Here is a 17,834-nt window from a genome sequence, read left to right as displayed (position 1 = left end):
CAGGCAGGGTGGTGGTGGTTTGGGATCCTTGAATCTAATTTCTTTCTTCTTTGTGCATGACTACTAACAAACCACAACCACACCCCACACCCCGAGTGGCCACCAACCACAGTTTAGCTTTAGCATTTATATGCCCTCTGGAAAATTCCCAGAATTGCAAGAAATTATCTGCAGCTGGCAAAACCATTCTTCTGCTAGAGCATGAGGCAAATCATGTCTGGCTGCTGTGGACACTCTGAAGCAGCCCTCCATCCCTACACCTGGGACTAAAACAAAAGCACATTCTTACAATATTTCTGTATTGGTTTTGGCGGGTTTTTTTTTTTGTTTGTTTGTTTGTTTTGTTTGTTGTTTGTTTTGTTTTGTTTTTTTTTTAGATTATTTTTATTTTATGTATATAGTTTGTTTGTTTGTTTGTTTGCTATTATTTATTTAATTATACAGTGTGAGAAGAGGACATCAGACCACATTGTAGATGGTTGTGAGCCACCATGTGGCTGCTAAAAATTAAACTCAGGACCTCCAGAAGATCAGTCACTGCTCTTAACCTCTAAGCCATCTCTCCAGCTCCTGTTTTTGTTTTTCGAGACAGGGTTTCTCTGTGTAACAAGTGCCTTCGCTGTTTTAGACCCACTTTGTAGACCAGGCTGGCTTTGAACCCACAGAGATCCACCTTCCTCTGCCTCCCACCTGGTAGTTTATTTATTTTCATTTTCCTTTTTTTTCATATTATTTTCTTTATCAGTTTTGTTAGCTGCCTAGATATTTAGGTCTTCCTATTTAATTTTAAACAGCATAGGATATTTTATAAGAGGCTGGAGAGATGGTTTAGCAGTTGGTTAAATGCATATTCTGCTCTTGCAGAGGACCAGGTTCAGTTCTCAGCTCTCATATCAGGTGGCTCACGACTGCCTGTACCACCAGCCCAAAAGATCTGATGCCCCTGCCTTCTGTAGATACCTGCACACCTGTGGTGAACAAAACCTCACAGAATCATATACATATACATAAATAAAAGTAAATTGAAAAAACCCCACAGATTTTCTAAAATGCATGACGCTGATTGGTGCTAATCTAAGGTCCTCTTCTGTAATCTTTGCAGTCTTTTAGCTGTTCATATGACAGTAACAGAAGGAAAATTGATTAATTTTCTTAATATATTAAATTCTCTTGAAATATACTGTGGTGCAGGAATCTTAGAATTTGATTGCTTGACTATGAATAATTTTTTCTTTTAATTTGATAAGAGCCCCAAAGTATTCATCTTTTCTTTCTTCCATTGAGTCCTCCCCTTGCCTCAGTTTACCTGGATCTGCTGTCTTGGGCCTTCAAATGCTGTCTGTGGAATGCTGGAACCTGTTCCTCTTTTTTTCTCAGTTAGGTGATTTTAGAAACTTCTGTTGAGTTGACTTCCTATTAAAAGTCTAATTTGCCTCTAATTTTCGAAAGCTGCTATTTATAAGATGTTACAGGTATCAAGAGTACAGAGTTGAAAAGGAACTGCACTCTGTGACATTAATCTGCTTTTAATCCAGCAGAGAAAATAGACAAAGTGACAAGAATTTGTGGTAGAATATTGGAATTACAGTAAAAGAAATAGATGCCAGGTGAGAGAAGCTATGCCCTTCCTCTTCATGTTGTAAAGAGCTCTGCTCCAGTATCTAAGAGACTAAATAGAAGAAGAAATGCTATTTGTTCCTGATTCAAAATAAAAAACAAAAACAAACAAACAAAACCGCCTAGCAATTTACTGGCTTTAGGAATGGGAAGGACATCAGAGGTGCTCATGCATAAGCCTGTTGACACAGAAGAACGTGTATGTTCAGAAAACTGCAAGTGTTGCATGTAGTGATGGCATAGGATGTGTGTAAGGGCCAGATTTTGGGAAATCTTAATTGTATGATATGTAGAGAATTTAAAAATAAGTTATAAAAATTAAATACAGAAATAGTACAATGACTACTCATATACTCATCACCCAGTTCGTACCCTGCCTCATCTGTCCACTGTCCGCCTACTTCTTATTGGTGAGAATGATTTAAAAGTGGCTAGTAGTGCCTGGCCAATGATGGCCACGTAACAGATGTTTCTCTGTTTTGCTTCCCCTTAATCTCAGTTCTGTTGTCAGAGTTGGATTATTTTTCTTCTTCCTAACTCAGTGAGAAATAAGAGGAATTGAAGCAAAATAGATGTAGAAAGGAAGAATTATAAGTAATTGAGGGTCACATTTTAACTCTCAACTCCGCCTGTTTGTTCTCTAGGGCCTGCTGTCTTTCCTGAGCGCCCCGCTCATCGGAGCTCTCTCTGACGTGTGGGGCCGGAAGCCCTTCCTCCTGGGCACAGTCTTCTTCACCTGCTTCCCCATCCCACTGATGAGGATCAACCCATGGTGAGCTGCTGAGCTCTTCACTAGCGTACGGTGTGCTCTGAGTCCTGTGTAAATAAAGGCAGATGGGTCACCACTCCTAATCCAAATACCCACTATATGAAATGACCTAAAAACCTAAACTTTTTGAGCACAAATCTGATTGGTTCAAATGTATACAAACTTTACCTCACAGTAAACAAGTTAAATAAATAAAAAGTTTTTCTCAAATACTGTATAAAATGACTTTTTGACTGTGTTTAAGGTGTATAGAATATGGATGATTTTCATTTTACACTTGGGTCCTGTGCTTAAGATCTCATCATATTTCCAAAAGGAAAAAGAATTCAAAACCCTTCAATTCCAATCGTTTATGAACTCAACTTTTACTTTGATCTGCAGAGCACTCTTTAATCTGTCCTTCAGAGCAGCCGTTGGTGCTGTGATGTCAGTGCCCTGGCCGCTGTCATTCGCTGACTTGTGAATGTACTGTCTTTGTCAGCTCATTGCACTGTAGCACCTAATGAGCGTTGCTTATGTAAGAATAGGCAGGAGTCACTCTTTGTACACTCCACAAACACCCTAACCTTAGTCTAAGTCATGATAGGACTTTGACTTAATTTTTCCCTTCAGTATGGTGAATCTAGGTAATTTAATTATCATAGAGGGTTAGGATTTGCTCAAGCTTTTTGATGTTGTTTTCTTTTTTTAATTTAATTTTGTAGATCATAGGATAGTATCTAAGCCAATATTCCTGGTGCTGAGATACTCTTCCTATGTGATAATACTTTGATATGATTGTCAGGAATTCTTGTTAATATTTGTAAATTTGTTGGCTACCATAACAGTTCTATCTTCTACCACATAGTTAATTTTTGTAGAATACTAGTGTGTCATGCCTTTCTAGTGAGTTAGAGATTTTTTAAAAACTTTGCTAGTTTAAAATTTATTTAAATCCTGAACAGTTGTTGGTTTTATCCTTGTATATTCTGTTCATGTTGTAGTACAAAATGTCTTTTATCCTAATTGCTAGGCTTTTTAAAAACCTTTAAAAATGTTTTATTTTTATTTTATGTGCATTGGTGTCTTGCCTGCATGTCTGGGTGAGTTACATAAAGTTGTGAGCTGCCATGTGGATGCTGGGAATTGAACACAGGTCCTCTGAAGAGCAACCTCTCCGGCCCCAATTGTCTTTTGTCTAGGTTTATTAATGTCATCTGAAAATAATTTTACCTCATTCCTTCTAGTTTTATGCTACTCACTGCTTTTTAAATTTTTCTTAGTGAATAATGTTTAACTAACGTGATGATTATAGGCCCTTTTTCTATTTTTTAAAGACTGCTGTAATTTTCCATTAGTCCTCAAGCTAGCTTTTTCTTTTCTTTTCTTTCTTTTCTTCCTTCCTTCCTTCTTTCTTTTTAAATATTTTTTATTTAATTTATGTGTGTTGGTGTGAGTGTGTCAGATCTTGGAGTTACAGACAGTTGTGAGCCACCATGTGGGTGCTGGGAATTGAACCCAGGTCCTTTGGAAGAGCAGGCAGTGCTCTTAACCAGAGCCATCTCTCCAGCCCCTCTTCTTTCTTTCTCTCTTTCCGTCCTTCCTTCTTTCTTTCTTTAAACTTAAAGTGTATGAGTGTTTTGCCTTTATGTGTATCTATGCACCATGTGCACACCTGGTGCCTGCAGAGGCCAGAGGAGGGTGTTGGAGCCCCTGAGATTGGATTTAGGGACATTTGTGAGCTGCCATATTAGTGCTGGGAATTGAGCCCAGGTCCTGGAAAAGCAGCCATCTGTTCAGCCCTTTATTTATTTTTTATTTAAGGGTTTTCTCTTTTAAAATATTTATTAATTAGATATGAGAATTTATATCAAGAGTTAGCTAGATTTTAGTAGTTTTGTCTTAGGTGGCTTGTTGTGGTTGTTGCTGTTGTTGTGTTTGGACCCTTAAGAACTGTTGCAGTGCCCATGAGATAGATAGTTCACTGGCAAGAACACTTGACGTGTGAGCCTGAGGGCCTGAGTTCCATCCCTAGAACCCACAGGGAAGAAGAGAACAGCTGCTGTCTGACTTGTACAGGACGTGATGCCACGTGCATGCCTGTACTCACTCACATATCGTGTGTGTGTGTGTGTGTGTGTGTGTGTGTGTGTGTGTGTGTGTACGTACGTACGTACGTACGTACGTACGTACGTACATACATACATACATGCATGCATACATACATAATGCAAAACGGTGATAACAAAACTTTTAAAGAACTATGAATATGATTAATTATATTACTGACTATTAAAGTAATTACTTAGTAAATGTTTTAATATTAAAATATATTTTATGTTGTAGAATAAACTCCATTTTGTGTTCTGTAAGATTCTGGCTTTTGCTATTTTAAGTATTTGTTTTTTCAATGTATTTATGCATCTTATAGACGTTTTAGGGTTGAATTTTTTTAATACACTCTGTTTTTGTATGGATTTTTAAAAGTGGAAATTTGAAACATTGTATTGATAACATTTAAAACCATAACTATACCTAAAAGTATAATTTTATTTAGTCCCTTTATTCTTTTTTTCTTCTGCCTTTTTTTGGAGGGGGCAACATGTATTCCTTTCAGTATTGTCAAAATTTCAGTTAATTTTATATTTGTCTTTAAGTATATATGCAGATATCTGAGTTTATCTTCATTAGTGCATAATAGTCATATATCTTTGACTTTGATTATAAAACTCTTGAGTAATTAAAATAATCTTTTAGATGGTAGAAGATGATGTTCTTAATCATATTCTTTTAAAAACAATCTCTTTGTAGGTGGTACTTTGGCATGATTTCTGTGTCTGGAGTCTTCTCCGTCACTTTCTCTGTAATATTTGCCTATGTCGCTGACTTCACTCAGGAGCACGAGAGAAGCACTGCTTACGGATGGGTAAGATGGCGGCTCTTTGTCTGTCTTGAGACAAAGGCTGACATAGGCCATGTTGACTTCAGACTTAGAACCTCCTTTTCATTGTCTCTTGAGGGCTCCATTATGGGTGTGTAGAGCTTTCTGCTATTTTGTGGTAGGGTCTTAGGAAAGGCTAGGTTCAAACAACTTCAGATCCTCCCTCCAACTTTGAGAGTGCAAGGTTTACAGGCTTGTAGACTTTCTAAAAATGAAGTAATAACTTGCCTTTTATTAAAAGTGGACCAGAAATTGAGGTTTAAAATAACATCAGAAATAAATTTGAGACATGTGAGACTCTCAACAATGTGTCTCGGGCACTCATTTGAGACATAGCCCTGTAGGAGAAAGAATAGCCTAGATAGTTGTTGAATAAATGTCAAGAGTTACAGGAGCCAGCTTTGATAATTTGACATTAGACAGTCTCATTTTCTCAGACATGATGATGATATTATAGTTATGTAGGAGAAAAAAGAACTATTAGAAAGTGGCAGCAGTAGCCCAGTCTGACCTGGATCTCGCTGTGTAGATCTGGCTCTCAGCGTCAGAACTTCCTCTTCTACAAGTTACTTTCAAACGGTTAGGGATGCAATTGATGAGCAGTCGTAGCACACGCTCAGCATCAGGGCGTTTGTGTGCGTGATAAGGAAAGGGATCTGGCAGACAGTGGAGAGCAGTAGATTAAAGAAGGGTAAATGCCAGAAACCCAGAGAATTACTTTCCTTCTTGTACCCTTGTCTTTAAATACTGCTTCTTAGAACAGAGCTAATTGTTTATTCATGTTGACTGATTAAATGAGTATTCTCACTGATGAGTTTTCAACATACAGGTTACCACGATTCCACAAAACACTATTTGTGGACTTGTGACTCTCCTGGTTAGAAAGCTTCTCCTTCCCCTCTGACTACTGTCTGCCCTTTCCTTTCCTTGCTCCTCCTGTGAATGTCGTTCATGCTTCATCTTAAGTTGAAGGCACCTGTGCAGTGATGTGCAGATTAGAAAAGAAAGTGACGAGAAAGGCTTCAAAGAAGGCAAAATATTCAAGGTGGGCTGTGTTAGCCACCAGGCCTGTGAAGAGCACGGAGATTCTGAACCTCATAAAAGTGTAGCTTTCTTCTCCACCTTCTCTGTCATGGGAATGCCTAAGGACATACTAATTCCCTGCAGTGTGATTAGTCTATGAAAATGTTAATGGAGACATAAAGACATAAAAGTTGTACATATTAATATTAATAGAAGATAGCTCATAAGATTAGATGCATATATGTTATATAATGTCTGATTGGTTAGACATTTTGTTTCCTTAAAAGGTAAAATATTTTTCTCTTTTTTTAAACATTTATTTATTTAGTTTATTCCTTCTCCCTTCTCTTCACCCCTTCCCTCTCTCTCTCTCTCTCTCTCTCTCTCTCTCTCTCTCTCTCTCTCTGTGTGTGTGTGTGTGTGTGTGTGTGTGTGTGTGTGTGTGTGTGTGTGTGTGCGCCATAGCATGCATGTGGGAGTCAGAGAACAATTTTCAGAAGTCACCATTCTTCTGTCTCCCTCTGGGAATCAAACTCAGGTTACCAGGCCTGTGCAGTAAGCAGCCTTAGCTGCTGAGCCATCTTCCTCATGGTGGAATTTTTAGTAGCTATTTATTTTTTACTTTCAGTGGAAAAATAGTTTACAGTGGTTCTGTGTTAGTTATGGAAAGGGTTTGACAGTCACCAGAAGTGACATTAATCACCTAATCTCTAGTTCAGTTCTTCCTTGTAAAATGGCACTTGGGTCAGTGCTCGCTCATGAGTCCTGGCAAGGAGCCAGCAAGTGACCATCCCGGCTAACACAGTGCCATTCTGAAGTGCGATCCCCTCAGCTCCTGCAGCTCAGCTGTGAGCTACTGGGTTTGCCTCAGGCCCAGGGCCTTTGCCTGTAACTCCCTCACAGCCTGTCTTGCAGAACATGTACTGCCAGTTATTGCCAGGGTATGTTAATTAAATTCTAAAGGGCATTTTTTTTATATCTATCCAGTTTATATTAAAATATGCTTTCCTTTCTGCAACTTAGGAAACCAAGAAAGACTTTCTTTAAGGGCTGTAGCAATGAATACTACTACTGCATCTAGTGAGTGAATCTCTTTAGCCTTACCACAACAGAGTCCTGATGAATGAATGTTGCTAAATGTGGGGTTAGATAATTTTAAACAAAACAAAACAACAACTGCAAAAGTGTTGTCCTTCTTAACACATAAAGTAGCGTACTTGGCAGTACCCTGAGATGCTGTGAGATCTGTGGCCTCATACAAACCTAAGTAACATTGTGCCTGTAACACTTGAGGCTCTTCCCCAGGGCTCAGTCGCACCTTAGGAAGGTAAGCACCGCTCCTGTAGCTACTTCCATGTCTTTGCAGCTTGTGGTGCAGCTACACAACTGCCTAAATTTTTAAAAAATATAACTGGTAGGATCTCTGTCATCATTAGGTACTTGATAAATACTGAATTTCAGGAATTTTTGTTTCCCAACTAAAATTCTCACATCTTTATTCCCCAGCCTAAAAGTCTTTTTCTATCATTTTTAGCTTTTAAAACTTTTCAATGTTGCATATATTTATTTTTATAATCAGTTGTAGGAATGTCATTGGCTTATTAGGAATCATAGTCAGATAAAATGATTTCTGTTGTTTCCTTTCTTCCTATCTATCTATCTTTCTTTTTTTTCTAGACAGGGTTTCTCTGTGTGTATCCCTGGCTGTCCTAAACTCACTTTGTAGACCAGACTGGCCTCGAACTCACAGGGATCCACTTGTTTCTTTTTAAATAACACTTTTACTTACTTTAAAATTTCATACATGTATCTTGATCATATCCATCCCATACTCACCCCAAATCCCATATTATATCTTCTAATTTCATGTTCTCTTTATTATATATATTTTTTTATTTTTTATTTTCTTAACTCACTCAGTCCTTATGTGACTTCTTTTGTTTCTGATAGAATCTTCTAGTTTTAATAACTTACCAGTATGCTTTTGATACTCTAATCTGCTTATAATTTAGAGAGTAAATATTTATTATATTTTAAATCGAGAACATAGGAATGCAATGTAATATGGCTCACCAGTCTTGCCCTCTAACCAGGCTTCAACTTCTCCACACATCTTTTTTCTTTTCTTTGGTATGGGTGTTGGTGTGAGTGGTGCTAAGGGCTACACCCTGAGTACGTCACATGGTCCACTGTTTAGCTATCCATCCCCAGCCTTCATTCTTTTATTTTTGTTTATTTGTTCATTTTGGTTACACCTTTTTCTCTTAAAATACCAGCTACTTTTACCCCCACTGGGTTAATGAAATGGTCATATAGAAAGAAATGGGTGTGTGGAAAAGTGAGTGTTTTCGGATGAATCAGGTACATACAGTACCTGAGAACTTTGTAGAGTTCATCATCAGCTCTTCAGAGAGTTTGTTTTTCAAGACAGTCTTATCCTCCAGCCTAGAACTGCCCTCGAACTCATCAGTCCCACATCAGCCTCCTAAGTATTGTGATCACAGCCATGAGCTACCGTGCCACATGCTAGGCAAGTGCCATGCCACTGAGCTATAACCCTGGCTCTGCAGGATTTGTTTTCAAACCCTTCTTTGCACATCTCTGTTTTCCAGTTAAACCAAAAACAGTGAATGCTTTATGAGGAAAGTTCCTACAATATTAACTTCTTTCTTTCTTTCTTTCTTTCGTTCTTTCTTTGAATATTTATTTATTATTAAAGTACACAGTGGGGAGCACTAGATCTCATTATAGATGGCAGTGAGCCACCATGTGGTTGCTGGGAATTGAACTCAGGACCTCTGGAAGAGCAGACAGTGCTCTTAACCGCTGAGCCATCTCTCCAGCCTTTTTTTTTTTTTTTAAAGACAGGGTTTCTCTGTGTAGCCCTGGCTGTCCCAGACTCACTCTGTATTCCAGGCTGGCCTTGAACTCACAGAGATCCGCCTGCCTCTGCCTCCCGAGTGCTGGGATTACAGGCGTGCGCCACCACTGCCCGGACTCATGTTTTAGTTATAGCTCCCCAGCATATCTCCACTTAGTTTTAACAGTGTGTGAATACATTTTTAAGAAAAACTGCTTTCCTTCTCTTTTACTCTTAAAATTTGTATGCATACATCTGTCTTGCTGAAACCAGGAGAGGGTGCTGGAGAGATGCTTTAGCAATTAAGAGCAGTTGTGCTTGTAGAGGAATGAGATTTGGTTCCCAGCACCCCAGCGGCAGCTCATAACCATCCATAACTTCAGTTCCCCTTCTGACCTCTGTGGGTACCAGTGATGCACATAGTGTTTAGACATTCACCCATAAAGTAAATCTTTAAAAACACAGGAGAGGATAGCTGCAGCTGTGTGCCTGCATCTGCGGGACTCTAGGGGAGAACATGTTCTCTCCACTGAGTCAAGTTCCTAAATGATGTGCTTTTCCCCATAGGTCTCAGCCACCTTTGCAGCTAGTCTGGTTACCAGTCCAGCCATTGGAACATACCTCTCTACAAATTATGGAGACAGCCTTGTTGTGCTGGTAGCCACAGTGGTGGCTGTCCTAGACATCTGCTTCATTTTGTTGGCAGTTCCAGAATCGCTGCCTGAGAAAATTAGACCTGCTTCCTGGGGAGCTCAGATTTCTTGGAAACAAGCGGACCCTTTTGCGGTAAATTAAGACATGAAAATATTTACTTCCATATATCTCTTTTGTCTAAGAAAATAAGACTATATATACAGCCTCAAGGATTCCCAATAGTTGTTGATTCATTTCTTTTACAGTAAAAATAGAAAACTTTAATTATAAGTAAGGGACTGAGAAACTTAGACATACATAAACTTAGTAATTAAGCTGTATAAATAATAAGAGACAAAAATAAATATCCAGGTTATACTCAAGGATGTGGTGGTGGTGGTGTTTTTTTCATTTAATAAAATAAATGAAGATGGTTGGGGAGGGTGGTATTAGGGGGCATATCTCACTAATATGAAATAGTACTGAGAAAAGTATCTTTACTTCTCTCTTTCCCTGCCACACCTACTTTTTTTGTTTTTCAAAGATATATTTATTTATTATGTATATAGTGTTCTGCCTGCATCTATGCCTGCATGCCAAAAGAGGGCACCAGATCTCATTGTGGTGGTGTGAGCCACCGTGTGGTTGCTGGGAATTGAACTGAGGACCTCTGGAAGGGCAACCAGTTCTCTTAACCTGTGAGCCATATCACCTGCCACCCGCCCCCACCTAATTTTATAGAACAATTGTAGAGCAGATAGTGTTAGCTTGTGGAGTCCAGAGGAGGATGTCTCATGTCTTATTTTTTGAGTCAGGGTTTCCACTGAACCTGGAGCTCATCAGTCTGGCAAGACTACCTGGCCAGCAAGCTGCAAGGCTCCTCCTGTCCCTGCCTTCCCAGTGCTAGGGTTATAGACACACACCATAATGCCTAGCTTTTTATGAGAGTACTGCAAATCAAACTTGGCTCCTTATGATTGTACAGCAGCAATTTTAGCAAACATCTCTATCCCTTGAAATTGTTTTCTAAAATGATCATGCAGATTACTTCCTGGAGAGCTTGTCTGTTCCTCTTTTGTGTTAGGTTGTCAAATTGATGAGAGAGGTGTTTTGGGAAGGATGCAGGAATGGGAAAACACACACATTAAAATTTTTTTGCCTTGTAATGATCAAGTTACACATAGAAACTTCTCTGTGAAATGGAATTACTATGGCTTATTTTTCAGGGCAGCTGTAAGGACTCCAGTTAACATGTGTAAGTTAACTAGTCTAATGCCTTGTGTAGCAAGGTTCAGTAGACACTAGCTGTGTGGGGCATGTTCTAGAAAGGCTGTAGACGGTGCCCTAAAAGTTCTGTGATGCTTGTCATTCAGTATCACTGTTAAAATGACAGTGTTAGAACGTACTAACTGCCTTCTTGGCTTCAGGCTACCTGAATATCAACAGTGTGAAGGATACAGTGAATTTGTGTATAGTGAAAGCTATGGAGGAAGCAGAAAGGGAGCCGAGAGTGTCCAGGTTAGCCTCAGCTGCATGTCAAGTTTGAGGCAAGCCTTGGCTAATATGAACCCTTAGGTCAGAAAAAGGAAGAAAACGTTTAAAATCACTTAAAAAAGAAGTTATTTTACAAATCCAGAGAAAGAATGGATTTTTCTTAGAGAGCCGTGTAGAAATAGTTTTTCAGAAACTCTTGAAGAAGATACAGGAAATGGTGAAGTCAGTATCGCAAGAGCACTGACTGCGTGTTTCTGCTTTCTGCTTGTTCCCAGTCGCTAAGGAAAGTTGGGAAAGACTCTACTGTGTTACTCATCTGCATCACAGTGTTCCTCTCGTACCTCCCTGAAGCTGGCCAGTACTCCAGCTTCTTCCTCTATCTCAGGCAGGTGAGTAGTAGGTCCCTAGTAGCCTTTTAACATGTAGACTATCAAAGACTGACATTTGTCTAAGATAAGTTGGGGAAGCCATTGTAAAAAGGGAACCATGAATTTGTTTCTAGAGACTTCATAAAGCTCTTGTAATTCAGTGATAGCCTTACAGGAAGCTGGGACTGCAGCTGTGTGTAACCATGCCTAGCTTCTCGCTGAGGTTGTTGCTCTATCAGGATTTAAGAACAGTGTGAGCAACATAGTAAGACATCTACTGTAGAAGATTTCCTTTAATAAAGAGAATTATCAGAAACAAAATTCTGAAGCTTTTGAGAGAGAGAGAGAGAGAGAGAGAGAGAGAGAGAGAGAGAGAATGAGAATGTGTGTGTGTGTGTGTGTGTGTGTGTGTGTGTGTGTACTTAGTTGGCATAGAATTCACTGTGTAGACCAGGCTCACCTCAAACTCACAGAAAACTTACCTACCTTTGCCTCTCAAGTGCATAAAGTCATCCACCACCAAGTCTGGCTCTGAGACTCTTTTTTCTAAAATCGGATTTAAACTGAACCAAATTAAGAGAAGATACAGAGCTGTCATGTTTCTTCCCCACAGATACACAGCTGGCACCAGAGTGGTTCATTCGGTGCAGCTTGTGAGCCTAACTGCTTCTGTGCGTTAGCACCATTCAGTCTGTTCTCATAAGTCGCTCTTGGTATTGCTTCCATGCTGTAGTGAATACAGCTAATAACAGGCTGCCTGTACCTCCCTGAGTGCTGCGGTTGTTAATAGGCTGCCTGTACCTCCCTGAGTGCTGCGGTTGTAGGCATGAGCTCCCCTACCAGGTCCAGATTTTATAATTGAATATGATTAGGTAGTAATAGAAAAGCCAGAGGTTCTAGCCCTGGTACTTTATTGTCTAACTGTGATTGGGGGGAAGGTACTTATTTATGAAGTAAGAAGACTAAAGTTATTTTTAATGCATTTTCCTGTATTGTGGAGTTCAAAGTAATGTATCCTGTTTTAAAGTTATTAGTCATTTCATAGTTAGCGTCACAGTTGGAGGCTCAGAGGTCAGCTGTGGTCAGGTTGGCTGCTTACTTGGTAGGTGTGTGTGGAGCTCTTTAGAACTCACTCACCTCAGTGCCGGGCTCTGACATCCTATTGTTCCCCTCCCCTGTCTCCTCTTCTTTCCTTTTCTCTGTTGCCCACATAATTTTAAAATGCAGCAAAACTCAGGGTTAGGGTTGGCTACATTAAAAGTCCAATTGCCTTCTTTTATACTCTCTTTACTGCTTTCATTGTCTTCAAACTGAGACAGACCAGTTAAGAGAGGAAATAATAAACAATAGGCATAATACAATTTTCACAAAATTTACAACTTACAACTATTTTATGTCAAATTTAAATATAAATTACATCTTAATTTTTTTCAGCTTCTGTCACTGTCCTAATTTCTACTGCTGTTATCAACTTTTCTCAGTTATTTTTCTATCTTAATAGGAAAAAATCATTTCTTATTAATTTTATCTCTAATACCTCTATTACAAAAGTGGTTTTGTTTTTTTCATTTCTGCAGGTCATAGGTTTTGGATCTGTGAAAATAGTAGCATTCATAGCTATGGTAGGAATTCTGTCCATTGTAGCTCAGGTGAGTATTGTTTGTAACATGTGGATTAAAATGACAAAGCTCCCCTCACCCCCAAGCCCCACCTCAATCCTGATAACCTCACACCTATAGGAAGCCAAGGATACAGGTTTTAGAGTTCCTCCAAACTGTTGCCTCAGGGTTATACATCTTGCTCATGTAGAGAAATGCACCAAATTCAGGAAGCTGAAAGGGACACAACTCAGAACTGTCACTCATAGAACATTCAGGTCCTTGGGACTCAGTAGAAATTCATACAAATTTTATTAGAGTATTATTTGTAATTTGTGCTAGATCAAATCTTTTTCCTTACTTCCAAAACTAGATGAAAGGGGTGGCAAGATGACTCAGTAAAAGACACTTGTCATCAAGCAGTGACCCCGGTGTCCCCTGAACCTACATGGTAGAGGAGAAAACTGATTCTTACAAGCTGCTTGCTGGGACATGTGTACACATGCAGCAGATAGATATAAAGACTTTTTTAAGGGTGAAATAAAGCAATTAGATACTGCAAAATTAACCAGAGGAATGCCTTTTAGTGTTTCCTTAATGGTGAAAATTAGGTAGAAATAAATTTCTTCTAGATGCACTGTCTCCAGGACTAAACAAATAAGTCAGCACATTAGGATGTACACAGTGAGTGAATAGCAGCAACCACTTTACAGCCTATTAACTTGTCAGTCCAGAAAGGCAAGGATGTGTGTCCTGCTCTCCTTTAGGGGCATTCCCTGAAGCTTTTGTGCATTGCCTGAAGTCTGTTCCTAGGCCAAGCTACGTGTTCTTCTGTGATCAACTCTATAGAGAAAATGAGAAGTTGAGGAAACTAACTGGTCCTACCAAATGAGAGAGTAGCGAGGCTCCTGGCAGTGCGTGCAAGTAAAGGCTGTTCCTTGCTGCTTTTGTTTTGGCCGTGTTAGAAATGCAAATTATGTTAAACTTCTAAGCTGATTATGATTTTCATTTATTTTTTACATTAACCTGAGCTGTTTGCCCTTAGTTGTCTTTATCTTCCTTTTCATACTGTCCCTATATTTATTAAAACAAAGCTCATATCATTCTTGATTTTGTGAAAGTGTTAGCTGTGAATGAATATTAACCCTTGCTGAACATTTACATGTGTAAGATTCTGCTGAATATTAAGTGCTTGTTGACCTTTTTTCCAGAAGATTAAGATGTAGTTCTTTTAGCCACAATCACTAGGGTGTAGCCTTGTTAGCCTTTTGGGAGGTACAAGCAGAGCAGCAGCCCGAGAGACTTCTCAGGCAGGAGGGCAAAGGCTCCAGACCCCAGCCCAGCACTGGAGCCCCTTAAAACCCTATCCCTGAAGAGTTATCACCACTGCCTGCCCTTGGGGGTCATAGACAGACAGTGTGCCCTTAAAGGTCCTTGGCCATCACTGAGTGGACTTGACTAAAAGAGCCTGCGCTCTGAACTTGAGTTTGTGCACATAGGACTTATCAGAAGTATCTTCCTTCCTTTGCAGACTGTCTTCCTTAGCAGACTGATGAGGTCGCTAGGGAACAAGAACACTGTCCTGCTTGGCTTGGGTTTCCAGATACTCCAACTTGCCTGGTATGGTTTTGGATCTCAGGCCTGGTAAGCCTCCCCTAGTTCACATTATCAAAACAAACAAACACACAAACAAACTGAATTAAGAGATGCGATGAGCCTTCTCCTCCTCTTCCTCCTCCTCTTCCTCCTCTTCCTCCTCCTCCTCCTCCTTTCGCCTTTTTTTCTCCTCCTTTTCTTCTCCTCCTCTTCTTTGCCCTCCTCCTCCTCTTCTTTTGGTCCTGTGAATTCTGTTTCAGTTATCTAGCTAGTCAAAACACTTTTAAGTGTTAAAAAGGCTTTATGAGATTTTTCATTTTCAGTCAAGACCATCCCCAAGGAAGTATAGCTCAGTGGGGCACAAGAGCCTGTGGGCCGGGCTGGAGAGATGGCTCAGTGGTTAAGAGGACTGACTGTTCTTTCAGAGGTCATGAGTTCAATTCCCAGCAACCCCATGGTGGCTCACAACCATCTGTAATGTGATCTGGTGCTTCTGGCCTGCAGGGTACATGCAGACAGCACTGTATGCATAGTAATAAATAAATAAATAAATTTTTAAAGAGCCTTTGGACCTACCTATTCTCAGACATTGTTGTGACATAGTGTTCTTCTTCACTGAGAAAAGGACAAAGGTCTGAAGCAGACAGTGCTGTCAAGGCTGACAGCCCAAGGGCAGTTGTAAAAGATGAATTTTCAAGGAATACAGAAACTCAGTGGGGAGGTGGGGGCAGGTAGAGTGCGGTGTTTATTTAAAACAAAACCCACAGATATCCTTTTAAGAACTTCATTGAGCCTGCACTTGAAGATGGCGATGGGAGAACCTGTGATCAGTTTTAATGGCATGAATTCTTCCACACACAGACTGTGTAGCCCAGACTGGCCTTGAACTCGTGCTGCTGCTTCCTGAGCATTTTGGATGCTGAGCTCACTGGGATTATTGAGAAAGCCATGGCTTGCCCAGTAAATAAATAAAATGGAAACAAGGAAACACAAAGCATTTGTACTGTTACCACTGACCATAGTGACCAAATTGCGTCCTCCTTTTTCATTGCAGGATGATGTGGGCAGCAGGGACCGTGGCCGCCATGTCCAGTATTACGTTCCCAGCAGTCAGCGCCCTCATTTCTCGGAATGCAGAGTCAGACCAGCAAGGTGAGGGTTGTGCTCCTTGCACTTTGTGTCTTTAGCTGGAGCCTCTGCCCTGAAGTGTGAAATCTCCATTCTCCACAGCAGCTGACAGCAGTAGGCCCTGCACAGGAGCACGCCTGCTCATGTTGTCAGTGTAGGGCTCTTCCTTGCTCTCACTCACACTCTAGCGATGCAGACGCAGCCACTCAGGTTATTAGTAAGAGCTAGAAATAGCAAAGATCCATTTCCAGTCTCAGTTCTGATTATATATTCCATCAGGGTTAATCAGCTTATAATCTTATTTCAGCAGATTTCTATTAAGTAAGAGTAGCAAATTAGCAATGGAATATCTATTTAGTCACTAAAGTTAAGTTGAAATAATTCAGAGTTTTAGCATAGTTTAAGAAATGGATCTTTGAAAGGATAAAGAAAATTTTCTTTGGTTGTCAATATTTGCATATATAGAGAGATAAGTTAGAACTGCTGTGTAGAAAACAGACTTTATTCCTCTTTCCTCTCAGCCAGTTCTGATGTCAGAGTTAACCCCTTTTTCTCCATCTTCTAATGGCACACCTTACTATAGTCAGGAAGTAGATTTTTATTTCATTTAATGTTTTTTATTTCTTTATAAGTATTGATTGTAATATTCATTTGTGTTACAGGAAAATGGAGAATTTTAGAGGATATATCAAATGGTGTGCGTGTGTGTGTATGTGTATGTAATAAAACAACACATGTGCATAGTGGTTTGGTTTGGTTTCATGCCAATATCAAACCCAGTGCCTAGACTATATAGGGTATACCTCTATCCCTAAGGGGATTTTTTTTTTTAATTCTTGAGAGGACTTCTAAATTTTTCAACAAAAATTAAAATTTAAAAGATAGTTTATCCATTATTATCATACCTGTTATCCACATAGTGAATTTTCTATTATAAGTATCATTCTTAGATTTATGGACTTTTAAATGATACCTTTTGGGTGTCACTATTAAATGCAGTAACTCAGCTGGGGTGACTACTGTTATACTTGCCTGTCTTTGGCTTACAAAAATACACATTTCACATACATCCATGCTCATATTCAAACATATGTTTTGTGTACCATATTAGAAAGAAGAGATATCTTGAAGTTGGTGCTTTCAGAATTTTTGAGTGGTGGTCTGCATGAGATGGAAGGCTGCAGATGGCAACCCAAGGGCCTCTTTGTAGTTACATCATCTGAGGGGAAGACATATTCCTTTTGTGTATGAACAATTAAATGGGACAAGGAAGGAAGTCTTAATCCATAGAACATTGAAATTACCTGATAAAATAATAATTTTATATTTATTTTCCATTAATTGCGTGATCAAGTCCAAAAGGATTTTGGAAACAATTTGCTTTTTCTTCCTTGTAGACCTTAGTACAGCGAGTACTAACCATTCAGTAGACAGTACAACGAAGAAAGCATGTGTATAATGACCAGAAACACCCTGATGAAACCTATGAATGTTGTAAATGGTGTAAGATAACTAGCCTAGAGGAGGGTGACTCCGTCCAGCCACGTCTGTGTGTCATGCTGTAGGGAGCACTGGTGACCACGGGTGAGGCTTCTCTAGAGCCTGACTCCTCTGTTGCTGTGCTCTAGGTGTGGCCCAGGGGATCGTAACTGGAATACGAGGGCTGTGCAATGGCCTGGGCCCAGCGCTGTACGGCTTCATATTCTACATGTTCCATGTTGAACTGAGCGAGATGGGACCAAAATTGAATTCTGATGATGCCCTACAGGTAATTTGGTGATCTGTGTTATAATACTGGTTGTGTTTGATTGTAGTGTAATCTTGTGGC

At 39.7% G+C, this 17,834-nt stretch overlaps 1 protein-coding gene across 2 annotated transcripts in view; it reads left to right on the top strand.

The window, feature by feature from the left end:
• LOC311585656 (hippocampus abundant transcript-like protein 1) overlaps window positions 1-17,834 on the top strand; it is a 40,302-nt gene that overhangs the window by 19,823 nt on the left and 2,645 nt on the right. The window contains exons 4-11 of one of the 2 annotated variants that reach the window (XM_084761109.1): window positions 2,262-2,389; window positions 5,177-5,291; window positions 9,757-9,975; window positions 11,592-11,705; window positions 13,262-13,333; window positions 14,814-14,926; window positions 15,933-16,030; window positions 17,635-17,774. In XM_084761109.1, the coding sequence (XP_084617235.1) occupies window positions 2,262-2,389; window positions 5,177-5,291; window positions 9,757-9,975; window positions 11,592-11,705; window positions 13,262-13,333; window positions 14,814-14,926; window positions 15,933-16,030; window positions 17,635-17,774 (999 nt within the window). The remainder of the gene's footprint in view (window positions 1-2,261; window positions 2,390-5,176; window positions 5,292-9,756; window positions 9,976-11,591; window positions 11,706-13,261; window positions 13,334-14,813; window positions 14,927-15,932; window positions 16,031-17,634; window positions 17,775-17,834) is intronic. The other variant, XM_084761110.1, reaches the window with a different exon arrangement.

This window comes from Acomys minous, assembly GCF_964271855.1.
Source record: "Acomys minous genome assembly, chromosome: 16".
In the NCBI taxonomy this organism is placed as follows: domain Eukaryota; kingdom Metazoa; phylum Chordata; class Mammalia; order Rodentia; family Muridae; genus Acomys; species Acomys minous.
Note: the sequence above shows the minus strand (reverse complement) of the source record. Positions and strands in the feature narration are given on the sequence as shown.